General features: G+C 45.4%; 1 protein-coding gene across 1 annotated transcript in view; it reads left to right on the plus strand.

Annotated features, from left to right (window-relative positions):
- The first annotated feature begins 5,688 nt into the window (after positions 1-5,688).
- LOC135223824 (zinc finger protein 236-like) overlaps positions 5,689-15,000 on the plus strand; it is a 20,081-nt gene continuing 10,769 nt past the window's right edge. Inside the window, exons 1-2 of the mRNA XM_064262681.1 lie at positions 5,689-5,786; positions 13,742-14,035. Of these exons, the coding sequence (XP_064118751.1) occupies positions 5,694-5,786; positions 13,742-14,035 (387 nt within the window). The 5' untranslated portion in view covers positions 5,689-5,693. The remainder of the gene's footprint in view (positions 5,787-13,741; positions 14,036-15,000) is intronic.

The raw sequence follows: 15,000 nt of genomic DNA on the forward strand, positions 1-15,000 counted from the left end.
AGTAGTGACTATGAAGAATTTAACCCGCTTACCTTTAACAAACCTATTCCTACTTATATATCTAACAATTTTAATGCTGTGCCCTCCATTCATAGAGATGGGAAAATACAATTGAATGACTCCCTAATTGCATTAACATTAAGTGAAGGAGACAAAAACTCTCATGATCAATTCTTTGTTTGTAATCATAATAAAGAACTTGCAGACCTTTTCAAATTGATAAATTTGCCAAAGTTGAACTTTTGGCCAAGTGGCAGGTTGTTTAATGAAGATTTCAAGAAAAAATTTCACTTTGATATTGAAAACATTAAAATGGCTATATCTTCTTTTCAAGGACATGCAGCTCTGGCACAATTAGCTTACCCCTCTAAGATTAACGATATTGATTTCATTACTAAAGTGATAATTGGCCTTTCAGGAAACACATTGATCTAATTAAAAGTTTAATCCGATCATTCAGAAGTAGATCTTTTACCCAGGAACCTCAATTTAGATACGAGAGATGCTATTATTAAAGCTGAAACTAATGATATATGGGTCTTATCAGATGATCAAAAGGAAAGCTATTGCTTCGTGCTTTCGAGGCGGTCCCCTTCCTAGAGGAGGGGACATTACCTCTAGAGGTGGAAGGTTCAACTTTGGCAAGCATCAGGGCTACCCCAGAGGGAAATTTAATTTTTAACAGAGGATTCAGGGAAGCTTTGGGTTCAGGAATAGGTTCAATCCCTACAGGCGAGGTATCAAGAGAGGTGGCCGAAGAGGGGGAAGGAGTACAGGGGGACAGACAGCAATTAATTCAGACGTCAAAGATAAGAAACAAAACTAATTATGCTTTAATTCTTAATACCATCGAGCCCTGCTGGGACCAAGAGGAAAATAACCTGGAGCTACACAGTAAAAATAAAAATTTGGCAAAGGTACCCACTAACAATTCAATGATATTAGAAGAGTTTAAATTTCCATACAGAAGCCTCTAGCTCCAAGGAAACCTCTCACGCCCCTCCAGTAAGTGGGATAGGTAGGTCGTTGACAAATAAATTTAAAAATTGGCAAAAACTCCCAAATTCTTTGCATGCAACTTGATCAGTAAGGGTGTGAGACTCCCATTAGCAATAAAAATAAGGCTCAAAAGACTTTGAAAAGATTAGGGGTTGATAGATATTATTCTCCTAGCAAGAGAATAATACTAGAGAGAGAATGTAACAGATTACTAGACCTAGGGGTAATAGAACAAATTAACAGAAATGCTTTTTATTACTCTAACCACATATTTTACAAGCTTAAAACCCGATGGGAGCATTCGCCTAATCTTCGATATGAAATGCTTAATACTATGATCAAGAAACCTTCTTTCTCTATGCTGAAACCTAAAACTATATTCCCTTATTGCATTTAAACAACTGGGCATGTAGACTTGATTTAACAGGATGCTTATTGGCACGTCCCTCTTCATTCAAGTGCTCAAAGATTCTTAACGTTCAAATTAGGAAAACGTAAATTCAAATGGAACGGTTGTTCCCTTCGGGTTAAAAGACAGCTCCCTACATCTTTTCCAAACTAATGTACACAGTAGTTAAAACATACATTAGGAAAGATATATACTCATCTTTAATTACTTAGATGATATATCATGGCAGATGACTTTCACAAATGCGAGGCTCACATCCAAATAGTCATTGAAGTGCTCACGGAGCTGGGTTGGCAATATCTATTAAAAAGTCTGTTATTCATCCAGTGCAAAAGATAGAGTTCCTGGGAGTTCATTATAACTTGGAGAACAAAACAATGAGACCAATGCAGAAAAACATTGATAAATGTATCAGGCTTGCCAATACAGTATCCAACTTGAACAGGTCTGACCTCAAATTATATCAAAGATTGATAGGATCACTTAACTTCTGTTCCTACTACACCTTTTATGGTAGATACCATCTTAAATTCCTTCACAGGTTTCATAGATATTTTGCTAAAGGATATAGAATCATTCCTCCTCCTTTCAAATCCACTTTCGAGAAGAATGGAAAACAGACTAATATGTATAGTGATATAAACATTCCTAATAATCAGTAGATCTAGAACTATTCACAGATGCATCCAACTTTGGCTGGGGTGGAGCATTAGTAGGAGAAACATGGCATACTCTCAACTAATAATACATGGCTACAAAATGAGAATACTCGCACATTAACATTAGAGAACTACTTGCAATGCATTTACTGTATAAACACTTCAGAGCACAAATAAGAAACAAAGTAGTACTAATTCACATAGATTCACAAGTAACAAACTGTTGGGTCAAAAAACATGGTAGCATTAGAACAAATCGGCCCAGGAGCCATCAAAGTGTTACTAGACATCAAAGGAAAATACAACATAGACATTCAAACTAAATGGATTAAAGGGAAAAGCAATGTGATGGCTGATTCCCTATCGAGAGACTTTGGTTCCATACATCCAGAAGCCACTCTTGACGATAATCTATTCAATTTAATTGCACAGATATGAATTTCTTTCCTGAAATAGACCTTCACCAATGGCTTTAATTCTAAATGTAAAAGATTTTGTTCTTCCGTACCCAACACAAAGCAATTGGTAATAATGCTCTTCACATTAGCTGGGAAGGTTCTTCTCCTCTTTATGCTTTTCCCCCAGGCTTCTTACTGCATAAAGTTGCTTTTAAGATATATAACGAATGTAATAACAACATGCTCTTCTGCACTATTTCCCAGGAAACGGAACCATGGTTTCCTCTAGTCAAGACAGTCTCCAAGAATACCGGAAGTACAAAGTCAAAGCAGAAGGCTGCCAGATACTTCATATGGACTGTACCTTACCTTAGCACAACACCACTTAAATTTGATCGCCTTCAGAATATAAAAGATCAACTACCTTCCATATTTCCTCCAGAGATATGCAACAAAATTACTTCCAATTTACGAGACAGCTCCTTGGCCAAGTACCAAAATCTCTTCAGTAGCTTTAAAGAGTTCATACACAATAAATATGGAAGTAACAACAAGTTCCCTCTTTTATCACTGCTACTCTATTTTAACGAATTAATAGACAAGGGCCTAGCGTACAACACACTAAAAGGATATCGAGCTGCTCTGGACCAGTTTTGAAGGGATACTTTCCCAATTATTGTCTAGCAGAAGACAAGTATATTAAAGCTATGCTTGATGGAGTAAATAGAAGAAGACCAGCAATTCTCATCAATTTCCAGGCTGGGATCTTGATAAAGTAGTTTCCTTCCTCAACACTACAAGAGATGATTCTATGCTGCTCATGATTCAGAAGACCTTATTCCTCGTAGCTTTGGCTTGCCCATTGAGAGCTAACCATTTAATCATCTATGTATCTCCAGGAGCACTTTCACACCAGAAACCATTGTGTTAAGGAACCACCCTTCCTTCATGGCCAAGAATCAGAAACAATTACACTCCTATTGAATTCAGCTTTAGGTGTCACCCTACAAAGCCAAAAATTTGTCCAGTTAGACAATTAAACTTTTATCTGAAGTACACAAATAAAATCTGTGCAGAAAGGAACATAGATAGGGAAGACCATAATTGCTGGATGAAAACTTCAAGATCATGTCCCTTCCAAAGATGAGGCAGCTATTCAGGGACTGTATTTCAGAGCTGATCCCAAATGGCCAGAAACACTCCACCAATTTCCACTCTATCAGAGGTCAAGCAGCTTCAAGGATGATGATAAGGGAGTTACGCTGCAAGAGATAATGACTAGAATGAATTGGAAAAGCAACTCTGTATTTGGGTCATTTTTATGCTCTCCTCGGTCTACAGGGAGCTTTCGATGCAGTCGTTGCAGGACTCATCTTCATGCCCCCTGAAGTATCAGGTGAGCAAAACCAGTGGGTCTGAAAGGCTGAAGCCTCTCTCTCTAGAACTGACAGTTTACTTGTGAACCTAAGTTCTGGAGAGAAGAGGCGAGGCCTTTCAGACCCAGGGTCTAGTTCACCCTCCGACCCTACCCCCGAAACCGAGGAGACCATTCTGGAGGAAATAAAGAATTTGTAAGTAACTACCTACAAAAGTCAACAGCTTACATGTTTCTGAAGGCCAACCATAACATTTTTCAATTATTCATAAATTTCTTTAAGGTATACTTAGACTCGTTTCCTTGCATTAGAGGTAATGCAACTTTTGAGGTAACAAGATAGGAATATCTTGGAAAGGGGAGGGGTGAACTACTGTCACATTACGTATATTATCTTAGAATATAAAGAGGAATGGAAAAATGTTAAAAATTCACAAATTGGAACTTAAGTTACTACTTGTAGTAATTTGCAATCTCAAATAAATCTCACAACAGGAAAATGGAATGGTAAGTACAGATATACTTCATAGCAACTTGCAACTTCAAATATGGCGGTTTGATTCCTGTCAACTCGCACTTCTCTGGTTGCTCCTTCCCGCCCCCGATGGGCGTGGTTTGTGCTCGTTTTACGACTATCAGGGGGAGGAGCCAGGGGTGTGTTATAGCAAAACCAGTGGTCTGAAAGGCCTCGCCTCTTCTCTCCAGAACTTAGGTTCACAAGTAAACTGTCAGATCACCTGACCTACCTGTAGCGTGTGCCGCGAGTTTTGAATTCTGTCGGGACGTCAGAAGACATAAGCTAAGTATATATCTGCCGGGGGGGAAGTATGTACAAAACTTTATTGTATACAGTAAGTCTCGGGTTACGCCGTCTCGACTTACGATGTTTCGTGGTTACGAACGTGCCCCCATAAAATATAAAAATAATATTTTGCGTCGTTCCGTCTTACGCGGTTTAGCGTCGTAAGCAACGTAAACAAACGCGAACTAGTTCCGGGCGCACGGCGGAAGAATACGCTTTGTGGGGGAGAGGACGGCGTCGCTTCGCTACGCTCATTCCTCGCCCATACGCCATTTTGGTTGTTTACACTGCCTCTCTCTCCCTCGGTGTTGTATCGTTTTGTAACTTTTTGCTCTTTGTTATGGCTCCCAAGCGCAAGGCGGACTCTTCTGATGGTAGTGCATCGAAGAAAAGAAAGGCCATCACCATGGAAATTAAAGTGGACATTATAAAGCGATCTGAGAAGGAAGAACAAAAAAACGCCAACAAAACATTGCCGCTCGCTTGGCCTTAGCCGTTCGACCGTTGCTACCATTATCAAAGATAAAGAGCGCATCGTTGAACATGTGAAAGGATCTGCTCCTATGAAAGCGACAGTGATAACTAAGCAGCGTAGTGGTCTAATAATTGAAATGGAAAGGTTATTGGTGCAACTTCTGGAGGTTCTTTTTCTCTTCACTAACCTCCCCCAGTCTCTCCAGCACCGCAGCTTCCTCTCCAGTGTGCAAGCCAATCAAATTAATAAAGGTAAGGAATTGTTCTCTCGTTGTTATTGATAGGTATTTACATTAAATCATGTGGTATTTTTCAATGTTCCGACTTACGCTGAAAATCGTGTTACGACGCATCTTAAGAACGGATCAACGTCGTAACTCGAGGACCCCCTACTAACAATATCATTCAACATATACGTACAGTACTGTATGTCTACCTCTTTGACATTATTATGACTATTACAGAAGACAAGCAGACTTTCTAGTTCAGATTTGTTAAAATTATTCTTATTATTGCTTGGTGTTTTATGTCACTTATTATGTGTATTATATACATTTTTTCTTTTGTTTACAGAATCATGGAGGAAGAGTCGGACAACACAGAACTGTGGTTAACGTGGAATGACCACGCACAGATATTGAAAAATGTATTGTCAACATTGCGTTATAAGGTAAGTCTTTACTTTCACCTTTGACAAGTAGTCATTAGATAAATGGATTTATATATACATTAAGTTTAAGTTCACTTCGATTGTCTTGTGTAGCCCGTCATACTATGCATTTGTTATAGGTCAGTTGATGTATGTATTTGTTGTACAGCACTGAGTAAGAAAGCAGAGATCCCTCAAAATTTGTCTTTAACAGATGTTGTTCCAAATATATATTGACAAATATTGTTGTTGTTGCTGCATATCAGAGATGTTCTTCCTTTCTTTAAACCGGATGTAAATGCCAGTTTGTTCCGATACGTAATACAACCCTCGGTCCTTTAACAATAGGAAGGTAACTAGCGGCAGCTGGGACGGTCGTAAGCTTCGAACAAGGGAGAACGGTAGTTAACTGCTTGTCCGATCGTGCGCGCGCCCGAGAGGTGAAGAATCACTTTTGCTTTCGGCCGCGGTGTGAAGGACGTGTTCGTCATCGCTCTCTGCCCGCTTCATCGTCGTATGCTTTGTTTATATTGTGTTTTCTACTAATGGTTTGGTTTGACTTGAAAATGAAACTGTAAGTACACTGTTTTTCATTTTCATTACTTAATTATGAATCAACATGGAGCTATCGCCGTAGAGACGGCGATTTCCGCTCTTTTCATGAATTGAACCCTTGAATTATGTCTCGGTGCCGAGGGCGGGCGCACTCACGCCGAGTCATGTATTTTGGGCGAAAGTGTGTAATTGAAAGATGTAAGTACTCTTTTTCATTATATTTTTTGCCCTGTGCGTTCGTTGCCGAGAGCTTGATTGCGCTCGGCAAGAGCCTCTTATTTTGTATGAATAGAATGCAATGAAAGTGGATTCGCAATGCAGTTTTCTTTTCATTTTCATTTATTATTAATTGCATCAAATTTAATTTTGGATCAAATTCCGCTCTTACCGGGAATTAATCCTTACGATTTATTGCTGTGAAAGTGAAAATAGCAAGTGCAGTATTGTTCATTTCATATATATTTATGATAAGCATCATATTATTATGGATCAAGTTTCCGCTCTTACCGGGAATTGATTTTTCCCCTTCCCTCTTTAAGTTCTATGAAGTGAATCGCAAGTGCAGTATTCTGTTTCATTTTCATATTACTTTTCACTGCTGTGCGGGGGTAGGGGAAGCGAAGGTCTGCCAGGAAGTCGTCGGAAAGCTCCCGCGACTCCCTTGGTATCCGATTCTTCGTCTTCTTTCCTGCCCCCCCCCCCGCTCAGCTTCCTCGTATTTTGTTTTTGGGGGTCCTTCCTTCCGTTCGGGGTGGGGGCATGTCTCCCCCCCCCGTGCGTGAGGGAACCCAACCCCTCTTACTAATCTGTCTGTGCTACCGCAGTGCTACAGCCGTGGGAGACGACCTTGGACAGGTATGGACCACTGCGGCTGCAGGCGTGCCTAGCATCCACGATCTGCTGCAGAGTCTAGCGAGGTCTGGGGCGGTGACCTTGGAGTGGTCTCCACTACAACCTTCACGGCCGCTTATGCTGCTTCCCCCCGCTGGTCTACACCCCATGCTGTGTCGGTGACGCCGCTCCTGCCGCTTCTAGGGCCGGTCGCCGCCGTACCGAGGAGGGGTATGCCGCCGCTGCCTGTGTTTTCTTTCGTGTTGCCTGCCCCAGACTTCCCGCTGTTCAGCAGCTCGCCCCTGGACCGGCCGCCAGTACCACGCTGGCTGCCGATGATTCTACGAGGCGATGGCTGGCCTGCCGTACCTGTCGCTGATGTGGTTTCCCGCTACTGGCTTGGCTGTCCTTCTGTGTTTACCGCTGCCGCGTTCCTGCCGCTCCTGAGCTGGTTGCTGTTCCTGTCGCTCCTGGTTCCTGCGCCTGGTCCATGCTGGTCCTGCCCATGGTGTGTCTTCCCAGTCCCAGGTCCTTCCGGACAGGTGCAGTCGGGCCGTGTTTGCTTGCGGCAATAGGCCCGACTCCGGCCTGGATGGAGGACCTGACGACTGTCCTGCGTGAGCTGACGAAGAAGAGGAAGGTGTCATCTTCGTCTGTTGCTGCCTCTTCCCCTTCGACTTCTAAGGCCCATAAGCCGAAGAAGAAGAAGGCTGCTCCCCCCCCTAAGAAGTCTCCTTCGGAACTTCTAAGGGCCCGTCCCACCTCTGTGGGACGGGGGGGCCTTCTGCTGGTCCTCCTGCTCCTTCGGGAGCGGGGCCCGTCTCCCCTTCCGTAAGGAAGAGGATAGACGGGGACCAGAGGAGTATCGGTAGCTCTGGTACTTCCTCGCCTGGTGCTAGCGGCGATGCCGCTACGCCAGGTTCCGGCTCGGTCTCTCGTTCGCGGGAGATCCCGAGTGTACGCTCTCCCTCGGGAGACCGTGCAGCCAAAGTTTCGGCGCCAGAGTTCGCTCGGCGCCAAGACCACGGCACGGAGCAGAAGGCTGGCGAGAACCGCTCAGGTGACTCTCGCCAGGCCAGCGGCCGCTCTCGCAGCGACCAGCTGGTAACCGGGTTTTGTTTCCCCCTAAGAAGACTCCTTCGGGAACTTCGAAGGGCTCGTCACATTCCGGTGTGACGGGGGGGTTCTTCTGCTGGTCCTCCTGTTCCTTCGGGAACGGGGCCCGTCTCCCCTTCTGAGAAGAAGAAGAAGACGGGGACCAAGGGTGTGCTGGCTACCGCTGGTACACCCTCGCCTTGTCTTGGCAGCTCTGCTGCTAAGCCAGGTACCGGCTCGGTTTCTCGTCCGCGAGAAGTTCCGAGTGTACGATCTCCTTCTGGGTGACCGTGCAGCCAAAGTTAAGACGCCTGAGTTCGCTCAGCGTCATGACCGAGGCACGGAGCAGAAGACTGTCGAGAGCCGCTCAGGTGACTCTCGCCAGGCCAGCGGCCGCTCTCGCAGCGACCAGCCGGTACCTGGCGGTGGACGTGACGGTCTCTGACCGGCCACGGGTTGAGGCTGGGAAGAGGTCCCCCAGGTCCCCTCGACCGACGGTACCAGCCTCGGCTGGTACCAGCGGTTTGACGTGCCGCGAGGACGCTCACCGGTCTCACGGCGAAAGCGAGCTCTGCAGGTCACCTGACCGCCACTCCCACAGGGACCGGGCGGATACGGTGACCAGCAGCAGCTCGTCTGACGCACGGGGGGACCGGGGTCGACGTGCTCAGTCGAGCCGCTCGCCACAGGTGAGCGGCACGGCCAGGCCTGCAGATCGATCCCCACCGCGGGTTGGTGATCGGCTGCAGCCCCCCACGTACGCTGGTCCTGCCAGCGAGCGGGGGGGGGGGGGGGGGAGCGTTCAGGTCTGTCTCCTCCACTACCTTCAACTTCCTCGGGCTACACCGGGAAGAGCGAGGTAGCTAGGAGTGATCGTGAGAGGTGCGCCGCTCACGATCCCGTCACGACGCCGCACGTGCCACGTATGGTCTTAGGACCAACCAGGACGTACGCCGCAAGTGAGTGGAGGCGACCGTCAGGGGGAGAGGGGGTAGCGTCAGTTCTGTCTCTCCGATACCTTCAACTTCCTCGGCATACGCCAGGAAGAGCTAGGTATATAGGAGTGATCGTGAGAGATGTGCCGCTCACGATCCCGTCACGACGCGCACGTGCCAGGTTGGTCTTAGGACCAACCAGGACGTACGCGCAAGTGATTGGAGGCAACCGTCAGGGATCTGTTGCTGGCCTTCTTCTGAAGGAGGAGGGTCCTGGGAGCTGCTCTTGTTGGAGGGACTGGACGGTCCTACTCCTCAAGACGCTGTAACTTCCGAGATTCAGAGTAACTTTACCCAGGTTATTGCACTGATTCGTCAGCACAACGACCGGGGGAAGGATCGCCGCTCCCACCAGCAGAGCCCATGTCTCTGCTCGAGTCGTTTTGGGGCCCGAAGAGGGAACCAAAACCGACGGTGGGTATGCCGCGATCGGAGCTTACCGATTCTGTCTTGAACCAGAGTCTCTCGTCTCCGGACAAGAAGGCTCTCTCAGTTCTGGCCGGTCGATCAAGCTACTTCCACCTCCTCTACTGCGACAGCGGCGTTTCTACGTGTCTTCGGACACCGTATTTAAATACGTCCTTCGTCCTCCTGAGAGGTTTCGACCTCGACGAGGACTGGAATGAGTCGGAGGACGGTATCGGCTCTCTCCTGTCAGGTGTCGATCAGCCCCACCCAGACGACGTTCACAGTGGCGGCAGACCCTTACCTACAGTGAGAGTTCGTAACCCTCCTCGGGAAAAACGTTTTTTGTTCTCCTGACGATACGTTTTCCCAGACTCTGAGAGGCCATCGCCGCAAGGCGATGGCTGCTCCTACTCTTCTCCAACTGCTAGTTCCACTGGGAAGGCGAGCGAGTATCCAATTCCTCCCCCATTCCCTCTCTCCTTACGGCTACGAGGGAAAGGGGAAGGATCCTACAGAGATTTCTCTGTAGGATCCCACCGGTTGGGGACTGCGCTACCAGGGGGGTGGGGACCTTCGGTCCTACCTGACGTAAGCCCCACCGTCGTTGAGGAGGGATCCTGCCCCATTCTCGATTTTCTACGGGAATCGAGAGGACCACCAGCCGATATCGTTTGACGAATTCGGTGGGGGTTTCGCAGACTGCTTAGAATTCTAACGGAATTTCTAGCGCATTCAGAGTGTTTAGAGTTTCTTACGATCTCCAAAACACTTAGGCGAGACCACGGTCCAAAGTGAGCGAGACGAGAATCCCCGCCATATGTTACACGATAATCGGGAACCTCGCCTATGCTCGAATTCCTGGAATTTCTAGCATTAGGAAGAAGACTGCTGCTGAAAGAAGACTATCTCACAGTAGGCGACCAACCTGGAATAGAGAAGAACGGACGGGAATATCCAGTTTGGCTGGAACTATCGTCTTAGTATTCTGTTCACCATTGAAGCTTTCCTTCGAGGAAGACTTCTCCTTCACTCTCTTTAATAGAGAACGAAGGTGGTCGATCTCCAATCCTTATTTGTTTTCTTGAAGGAAAGAATTTAGGATGGAGATCGTTTGTTCAGAATCCTACAAATATACTACGTATATTAACCTCGCGACATGATTCTGCTAAGCAGTTTGAATGGTCCGAGGGTAGGCGCATATCCTGGTTATTCTACGGATTGCGACTTAGACGAAAAGTATTCTAATTGAACTGCAAACCCGGGTTGCCTGCAACCTCCCAGGAGTTTCCAGTTTTCAATTTTATATACTTATGGTGTTGTCACAACAACACCATTTTAGCTTTTATATTTACCGAAATTCGTTTCGCTTAAATATAATTGCTCGAGCATATCTTTTTATGCTCGGTGGTTCTAGCCGAACGCATTCCTTCGTGGAAAGGATTACTTGGCAACTCAGGATGACGAGTCAGCGACAGCTACTGCGTATTGAATTGCCCGAGGCATTTCAGTATCAGCTGCGCTTTGAGATAGACGGTTGTTTATGTCTTTCTCACCTGCTTTGATTGAATAACAACCGTATCTCTGCCCAACAATCACGGACTTAAGTCTCTGATTAACGGGGATTCTCGCATACATGAATGACCCATCTACTGCTGAGAAACGCTAGTATTCATCGTCTTCGGTATTGCGAGAATTTTAAACAGAGATATCTATTCGACTCATCTTTCTGTTTACCGCACGGTAACAGAATTCTGTAATAGTCTCTTGCTGCATCGTATCCCGATAATGCGAATGATTTTTGCGGAATCTGAGTTTGTCCTCAAATATCTTGTATTCGGATTGGTGTACAATTGTTCATTGTTCACCCCGCCCCGGATTAGCAGATGTATTGAAAGACATCGCCTACTCCCACACCTGCCAGCTCTACTTCCAAACGTTCAGCCCATGAGAAGCAGTTCTTCAAGCGGCTCTCCCCTGTGTTTCATTACTGAAGAACGCCCCGCTTTCATTGCACAACGGACAGCAATGAAATGGCGGTTAGCGTTTTCAGTCATTTGTAAGCACAGGTTAGAATCTTGAGATTCCTTCTCTCGATTCAGCTGGAAGACGTAGGTTGCATTCATTGCCTACCTTCGTCTTCAACGTCACATAGTGGGTTTGTTTCTCCTTAAGCTTGAGATTCAACGTCTATGAGATTTTCTTGCATCAGGGACCTCGGTCTTTTGAAGGCAATTGACTTTCGCCTTTTGAGTTTATGCATTAAGAGAATCATCGCCGCGCCGTCCGCATCGGTGACTAACAAATATTTTATTTGTTTGGTCTCTCAGCATAAACTCTTTAAAGGCGAAGGTCACGTGACTTACCCGGATGCTTGGTTACAACTTGCCTCTACTGATTCCGAACCAGTCAGTCGGCAGCTGTCAGAGCGTCCGAGTCAGTTACGAACTATGCTGTGGACTTAGTTCGGTTGTTCCAGAGCAATCATTACTTCGTCTTAATAGCTTGTCAGTATGAGTACTGTACATAACCAAAGTCCGAGAAGAGGGTGGATGGTCATACGACTATTCCCTTCTTTTCGTCCTTAGGTAACTGCATGACTTCTCTTGAGAAGTCAAGCACAAAGGGATGGGGATTTGTGACGCTCGATTTCGTACCGACTCTTCGTAGCGAAGACTCAGAACCCTTCGGTAACTGACGATTGGTTCGAGTCCTTCACAATACCCTCCCTAATGGACGTCACCGCCTCCGATACGAAGGCTATGCTGCTTTGTCCTGTGAAGGTGCGACGGAGCTGTCTGAAGAAAGAAACTCGACACCCAGGATGAGTGTGGACGCCTCTTCATCATTCTCTCGCGTTCCGCAAGAACTTCTCCGTGGCGCAGGTAATGAAGGCAGGCGCCTGGTCCAACCGGACCGCATGCACCTCCTTCTACCTTCAGGATATTGCCCACAGTTCCTTTGGATCTTTTTCCTTGGGAACCGTGCCGGTGGTTGCTCAACACGTTGTGTAGTTAACCAGACCCTCGCAGGCTGAACAGCATCGAGTCCTGGTGTGACCGTAAGAATGGATGAGGAATGAGAGTGTGACTGGCTCCTCTTCCCATCTTTTCTTCCCTCTACCTTTGGGTAGAGGGACACGGTCGTCACCCTGCTGGGTAAGGACGAGATGCAGGGTGAGTACTCAATAGAGCACCATCCTATCCCTTTCAGTAGGGATAGGAGTAAATATCCACCACTTCCTCCAACAAGGGGGAGGAAGTGGATGCCAAATTGAGACAAACCCATCATTTTATGATTGTCTCTTGCAAACAGGAACAAGTTCTTGCTTGCTGGTACGAAGAGATACGCTTGCCTCTCTCTTAGTACTTGGCCCAGAGGTCTGACCATTGATCCTGCGGTGCACACCCCGATCAATCGGACAGAGGTTTGGATCCCTCCCTTGCTCTTACGACCAGGGAGGCACTCCAGGGTTGGACGAACACCAGTCTGTTCACCAAAAAGACTCAGATTCCTCCCACCAAGAAGTGAGTCTTCCTATTGTTAAAGGACCGAGGGTTTGTATTACGTATCGGAACAAATGACAATTTGTCGAAAATTGCATTTTTCCTAACTATACAAACCTGAGGGTCCCTTTACATATAGTCCCACCTCATGCCACCCCTCACTCTGCAACTTTTTGCATGGGCCTAAAGCAAAAGTGATTCTTCACCTCTCGCGCGCGCGGCGCGCGCACGATCGGACAAGCAGTTAACTACCGTTCTCCCTTGTTCGAAGCTTACGACCGTCCCAGCTGCCGCTAGTTACCTTCCTATTGTTAAAGGACCTCAGGTTTGTATAGTTAGGAAAAAAATGCAATTTTCGACAAATTGTCATGTTGTGAGAGTTGAAGCTCCATAAAGTATTTTGAAAGACAGAAGAGAAGTTGTTTGTCTGCCTCACTTAGAGACATCTCTAAAGCCATAGAGCAACAAGATATCCTGGTAAATTGTTAGTAACATCTTGACAATCAGAAAAAAATAATGGTTTTATGTGTATGAAACAACAATAATTTGAATATGAACATTTTTAAGTAAGAGCGTATTATCTTGACAGGAGTTGTCTGCAGACGTCACACTAGTTTGCGGCACCAAGCAGTATGCCGTTCACAGATTTATCTTGGCAACTTGTAGTGCATATTTTCGAGAAGCTGCCTTGGAAACCATTCCTGGCCAGCACCCGGTCGTCGTCCTTACCAACACATCTCCGAAGGATTTAGAAGCCCTGCTGGACTTCATGTATCTTGGTCAGACCGAAGTCAATTCGACAGATTTGGATCGGTTGCTGGATGTTGCGTACGAATTCAGAATTCGGGGTCTCATTTCTGCGAGAGATGATCCAGAAGTTCAGGTAATGTTCTTGTGTCATTCAGAGTAGCACGAGACGTTCAAGTACGGTCGACCCCCACCTATTTATGTTTCTAGATTTGTGGATTTTTCTGTGGAACATATATCCACATTATTCTTGGAAAATTCACCTATTCACAGAATTTTTCATTGGGAAATGTCACTGTATTTTCATATTTTCTTGGTTAAATATATTTTTCATGATAAAACTATCGAAAGAGGCAGGTATGAGCATTTTTAGAGGGGTTTTTTGGTGTTTGAAATATCAAAATAGGCAGTTATAAGCATTTTTAGAGAAGTCATGTATTCATGGATTTAAGCTATCCACAAGGGGTTGTGATCCCTATCCCCTGCAAATTCTGGGTGTTGACAGTATATTAAAATTCAGATGTATTGCATCCCATAGTTCTTAGGATGTTTTGGTGTATTAGCTTCGTTATTATGGTGTTGGTTTTTGGTTTATAGGTCAACTTTTTGTCTTGAACCAAGTGATAAAACAATTGTTGGTATGAAGGAAATATCATCCAGCTTATGCAATGACACATTGAAGTATCCATACATCCACAACTCTTTAATTTTTCTGTTGATGCATTGCTTATTGCAATATGCAGCATGATAAGGTGAGAAGTTGAGTTTTATCTTAAGATTAAAAGTGTTAAGTCTTTGGAAAATAGACTGGATATTTCAAAGGCTCAGATGATTTGGGTTTATTATCAGAAGATGGCAAGTGGAGCAATTATCATAGCCAGATTATCATGAGAAAGGTATGAGATAAAGACCTTGAACAGGCTGGTAATTCATGTTAGAGGTACAGAAGATAGCACAGAGTGAAGACAGCGCATTTTGTAATTAAATCCCATGAACTGAAACACATACAGTAAAAAAAATGTTAGCACTACTGTGTATGATATATCTTTCATCTTGTGGAGTCAGTATTTTGAATGAAATATTATAAGTTGGTCTTTATCT

This window comes from Macrobrachium nipponense, chromosome 10, assembly GCF_015104395.2.
Source record: "Macrobrachium nipponense isolate FS-2020 chromosome 10, ASM1510439v2, whole genome shotgun sequence".
NCBI classification, from domain to species: Eukaryota; Metazoa; Arthropoda; class Malacostraca; order Decapoda; family Palaemonidae; genus Macrobrachium; species Macrobrachium nipponense.